This window comes from Chiloscyllium plagiosum, chromosome 6, assembly GCF_004010195.1.
Source record: "Chiloscyllium plagiosum isolate BGI_BamShark_2017 chromosome 6, ASM401019v2, whole genome shotgun sequence".
Lineage (NCBI taxonomy): Eukaryota > Metazoa > Chordata > Chondrichthyes > Orectolobiformes > Hemiscylliidae > Chiloscyllium > Chiloscyllium plagiosum.
The window spans coordinates 69,167,883-69,173,882 of NC_057715.1; the positions used below are offsets into that span (position 1 = coordinate 69,167,883).

Genomic DNA, 6,000 nt, shown 5'->3' on the forward strand with positions numbered 1-6,000 from the left:
AAAATTTGAGTAATGAAATTGAAATACAACCAATTGTTGATCATATGTTGGTTTTTTTGAAGGTGTAAAATAACTATGTACAAACGTTGTATGTGGATAGTAAATTACTTAAGTTTACATGAACACAATAACAGACCAGAATCTTTATAACTTTTCTAACTTGTTCAAAATTAATTTGACATCTTAATGTAATTTGTACTTTTCTGCTTATTTGACTAGGAACTGACAACCAGGCTGGATTCAGTACTATTGGAAAAAGCAGAAGCTCAGCAAAGTGCACTTTCTCTTAGAAAGGAGCTTGAAAAAAATAAAGAGTTGAAGGTAATGACTAACTTGATTTAAAATAAATCTGCACCAGGTCCTCCCCACCCCAGTCCTATAATCTGCTTTTTGATCAATATTTTAGTTGTCCATTTTTAATGGCATTGCAAGTGTGCGGTACAGGGAACCCTGCCTTGTCAGTGTCCCCTCTTCCTCTTAGCCTGCCATTCTTTAATTCCCCTACCTTTCATTTACTGGTCACTTTATGCTTCAACCTATCAATGTTGCATAGTTAGCTGGTGGTCAAACAACAAATCGGGTCGGAGCAGTCGGATGGTTGAGGGGCTGTTGCATGTTCTATGGGTTGGTACATCGTTAGGTCAGGAGGTGGAGCGATCATTGGTGCTTAAGCTTGGGGGAAATGGGTCAGCTGTGAAATGATCTAACTGTATAACCAGGTATTAATCTAACATTTCCAAGGTAAGTAGGCCAGTAATCCCTTGTATCTAATTTAAGTCTCTACCTTCTCAGGGTTGTGAAATGTTCTGGGCTGCAGGAAATGAAACTACTGGAAGTTTAAACTTAAAAAGCCAGTGTCCACCATCTGCAAGATGCACTGCAGATATTCATCAAAACTCCTTAGAGACCACCTTCCAAATAATGTTCACTTTCATCCAGAAAACAAACTCAGCTGATATATGGGAACACCATCACTTGTAGGTTCCCCTCCAAGCCCATAACCATTCTGACTTTGCAGGAACTGAGATGTATTTCAATGTCATTGGGTCAAAATCTGGAAACTCCCTCCCTGATGGTATTGTTATGTGTACGTATAACAAATAGACCAAAACAGTTCAAAAAGGCAGCTCATCATCACTTTCCAAAGGAAACTAGGCCAAGGGCAATAAATGCTGGTCCAGCCCATGATGCTCACATCCCTTAAATGAATTTAAAAAAAGCTATTCTGCAGGATCCTGACCAGACATCTATGGACATGAGTCCCATCTCCAAAACTTCAGAGATATTAAGATTTATTTTGCCTTAAGGGAAAAAATCTTTACATTTTATTTGCGTTAAAAGCAAAGCTTTTATGCTTCTGATTGACTGTATTCAGAAGTCTACAATTGTTACTGACGTGTTGAAGCTTGTATCCATATTAGGAAGCTCCAATCTAGCGAGGATCATTGTAGCTTCCAAGTAATACTTTTTAAAAAGGCTGTTTTAGTCTTGCTAAGGTTCACCATCTACATTTGTAAACTGTTTCTATTAACATTGGTGTAACTCTTTTTGAGGTAAACAGAGCATTGTAAATTTTTTTTTACTTCTAAGGATGCACTGTCAAGAGAAATAGAATTCCAGGAGGAGATGAAGTTGTTAAAAAACCAGCATTTAAGCCAAATTGAAGCTTTGAATGGGGAATTGGAAGGTGTTCGAGCTAAACACACAAAGGAAGTCACCAGTTTGGAAAATGAACTTCAAGCATCAAATCAGAAACACAGTATCCACATTGGAAAACTAGAGCAGCAGCTTGAAATCTTCTCAGTTCGGCAAACTGAAGCAGAAAGATTAGAAGAAGAATTAAACGCAGTTAAAATTGCCTATGAGGATCAGATATCACAATTGAAACAACAGGTAGAAGCCGGTGTTGAGAAGCAGGAGGAAGAAATTACAAAGCTACAAGAAAGTCATAGGGATACTGTTGCAATAAAGGAAAGTAAAATGAAAGACCTCCAGAAAGAGCTTGAAATAATGGAAATTTCCCATCATGAGGAAGTGACAACATTGAAGCAACAGTTGGAATCTGCAATCAAAACACACGAGAAGGAAATTCAGGAGCTGGAACAAGATTTAACAGAAAAACATTCAATAAAAGAGAGAAGTCTTGAGAATGAACAGATCACTAATAAGACCAACTATGAATGTCAGTTGAATGAATTGAAGGAAGAGTTAAGAAAAATGACAGAAGAGCAAACAAAGGTCCCAAAAGAAATCCCCAGTGAAGCTACTATTGAATCAAATGAGCAGATGAAGCATCTAGAGAACTATGTGAAAAAACTGGAATTGCAGGAAAGTTTGTCACAGGATAAACTTCTGTGTATGAAAGATGAAAAAGAAAAGCTGGAGTTAGAACTATACCACACAAAAGAGGAGTTCTTCCATGAGCGAGAGGACTGGGAGTTTAAGATAAATGAACTCCAATTATCCAAGGAAGAGTATATGAATACGGTTGCAAAGCTGACAGATGAACTTCAGTCTACTAATGACCGTTGTGAAATGGCGGTAGCCCAGCATTCCTATGAAATGCAAATCACAACAGAACAAAATAAAAAAGATATTTCAGCGCTCGAGCAAACTTTAAATGCTGCTGCTGAAAAAGAGAAATTGCAATCCCTTCTTGAAATAGATAATCTGAAGAAGCAATGCCAAACATTATTGGAGGAGAAAGAAGAGGTAGTACTTCAATATGAAAATTTGCGTAAAACCATGGAGAGCCTACAGACTGAATTAGGAGAATCTGCTTCAAAGATCAGTTATGAGTTTGAAGTTATGAAGCAGCAACAATCTGATGAAATTCATGACCTACAGCAGAAATTCAGAAAAGTTTTTAATGAAAAAGATTCTCTTCTGGAAACGATCAATAAGCTGCAGGCTGAAGTTGAGGAAGCTAAAGAACTGAAGCAAACTGTCAGCAATTTGCAAGAGATGAATCAAGAATTGGTGTCATCAATGCAGAAGAAGGAGGGAAACTTAAATGACTTGCAAGAACAAATGGGCACTTTAATCCGAGAGAAAGAGGAACTGGTCTCAGCAGTGAATGACTTTGAAGGATCAATAGGTAGTCTGAAACAATCTCTTGTGATAGAGGAAGGTAAATGTGCAGAACTTGAGCAGCAAATACAAGTCCTTGATAAGGACAAATGTGAGTTGAAGCAAAGATTGGATGAAATTGCACATCAATTGCTAACAGCAGTTTCGGAGAAGGAGTCTACTTGTCAAAAACTAAGAGCTATTATAACTGAGAAAGAACATTTAGACACTCAAACAAAAAATCTGAAAGGCTTTATTGCAAAATTAGAAAAAGAAAAGGAAGCTTTACAAAAAGAAACAGCAATGGCCAGTTTACAGAATGAAAATTTGGGAGCAAATGAAGAAAAACTTCAAGATCTCAGTAAACAGTTACAAATTCGGATTCAGGAAAGAGACAGTCTCCAACTAGCAGCGGGAATTGAAAAACAGAAGATTAATGATGTTAGACTTGCAATAAGTAGCATTCTGGAACAGGAAATCTTCAGTTTTACAAATGATGTTCCTGAGTTAGATGTACTTGAGGCAGTGCAATTACTGAAGGAAACTATAACAAAATTCAGAGAGGAAAAGCAGTCTGTAACATTACAGTGCAATGAACGCATACAACAATTGCAACAAGAATTAGAATTACAGTCTAATGCAAATAGAGATCAACAGGCTGAGCTCAGTTCTTTAATAGATGACCTTCAAAAAGAGAGAACCCTTTTGCAGAGGCATCTAGATGAAGCACAGTTTGACAAGGAAGGATTGCAAAGGGATTTGTTAGAGTTGCAGAACCTAAGTGAAAAAATCACTCAGGAAAATGAAGACCTGCTTGTTCAAATTCAGAATGTTACAGAGAAGCTTGAGAATCTGAAGACAGAAAAGCAAGAGCAAAATGAGAAAACTGAAAAAGAAACAACAGAAGAGAAAGAGGAACAATTAAAGTGCCAGCTGAATGAAAAAGAGTCTGAGCTATCAAAGTTTAAAGAGGAGCTTCAAAAATTGAAGGTAACCATTAATTGAAAATGTAAATTTATTAAATGAGATGTACAATTGTAGGCTAAATAGATTTAAATTCTTTCTGTTTCCTGTGAATCTGTGTTTAAGCTGAGCTTCCAGGAAGTGTGTTGAATATTTTTTCTTATCTCACTGAGAACTAGAAGTGAATGTATCATGTATTCACTGATGTCTCAAGAAATCTCCGCCTTGTATATCTATTATTATACTGAAGACCATGATGCAAGTAGATGACATTTGTTTAATTTCTCAATATCATCTAGTTTATTTTCTATGCATAAATTTTGTAGACCTGAAAATCTGCTTTGAAAGTAACATTAGGAAACCATCTTTCTGTACAATAGCCAAATTGACTTGGAATGAATGTTCATTTTTTTCTGTGTTCTTTCTAAAGTTTCAAGGTGAAAGAAATTTAACAGCTCTTCAATGATTCATCTTTGAGCAACAAAAAACTTTTGAATCTATGTCAGTTTCTATTGTTCTGAGAGTTTTTATGCGAGGCCCAAGTCTCCACCTACCCCTGCCACCAGTTTGCTTATCACAATTATATCAAAGAATTTAATCCCTCCAAAGAGGAAAGATGCAGCTTGTTGATAAACTTTAATATGAGCACTGAATTAGACAGGAACAAATTGATTGTAATAACCAGACAAAAGTTTTACAAATTTGTAAAAGAATTAATATCTTTAAGAGCTGTACTGGATTAAGAAGTTGAATTTACTGCAATTTATTATTTGTTTGTCTTCAACTCATTTATTGGTTTAAATACAAATGATCAGTTTTAATTTTTCATATTTGGAAAAAACATAAGCAGTTATTTTTATTTTTTATTTTTAAATTTTTACTTGGATCCTTGCAGTTTTATTGTAAAGGATTTTGTTTTCTGTCTCAAGGAACTTCATAATGTAAATAATACATTAAAATAATACAGAATAAAACATGAAACACCCAAAGATGGTGATAACCTTTGTTTCCTTGAATTAAAGCTGAAAAATGTGTTGCTGGAAAAGTGCAGCAGGTCAGGCAGCATCCAAGGAGCAGGAGAATCAACGTTTCGGGCATAAGCCCTTCTTCAGGAAGGCTTATGCCCGAAACGTCGATTCTCCTGCTCCTTGGATGCTGCCTGACCTGCTACGCTTTTCCAGCAACACATTTTTCAGCTCTGATCTCCAGCATCTGCAGTCCTCACTTTCTCCTTTCCTTGAATTAAATGCAGGATTTGATGCAGAAAACATCCAATGAAGAGAACATTTTACAAGGCACAATTGTGGAACTGAATAACAAAATGGGTATGGTTTACTTTTGGTTATCGTCACTTTAATTGAAATTTAAAGTATAATTATTCACTATTGTATTATATGGGAGTAGAACAACTTTTTTCCAGAAGTATTTTTAATAGATTGTTTTACATTAATAGCGAAGTTGACCTCTGGCAGTTTGTTCTCTAATTTGGCTCTGTGACATTAATTTGTGACAAGCTGCTACTACTGAATCACAGTCAACAATGAATATACCCAATATTGTTAAGGCAGTATTATTTTATCATATTATATGCATATACATTAATGTATTTTATTTTGAATAAAACTCTTTGATAATTTAAGGACTTTTCATAATCAAGTAGAATGCAGTATTTAGCAACTTGGTATGCTTTGTTCCATTTAAATGATGTAAGTCATTTAGTTTAATGCTTATCTTTTAGTTGTGACACTTCATTTCGTTAGGGATTTTTTTCCCCTTTTGAAGCAAGATTGACTTTTATAAAGTAATGTTACAGTTTTAATGCTGAGCTTCAGTATTTGGCTGAGTGATTTTGGATTAGTGGTGCTGGAAGAGCACAGCAATTCAGGCAGCATCCGAGGACAGGCAAAATCGACATTTCGGGCAAAAGCCCTTCATCAGGAATAAAGGCAGAGAGCCTGAAGCATGGAG

At 35.8% G+C, this 6,000-nt stretch overlaps 1 protein-coding gene across 1 annotated transcript in view; it reads left to right on the plus strand.

The window, feature by feature from the left end:
• The window catches only part of LOC122550676 (GRIP and coiled-coil domain-containing protein 2), a 68,695-nt gene that overhangs the window by 15,021 nt on the left and 47,674 nt on the right, over nt 1–6,000 (plus strand). Inside the window, exons 5-7 of the mRNA XM_043691765.1 lie at nt 220–321; nt 1,591–4,059; nt 5,285–5,357. Of these exons, the coding sequence (XP_043547700.1) occupies nt 220–321; nt 1,591–4,059; nt 5,285–5,357 (2,644 nt within the window). The remainder of the gene's footprint in view (nt 1–219; nt 322–1,590; nt 4,060–5,284; nt 5,358–6,000) is intronic.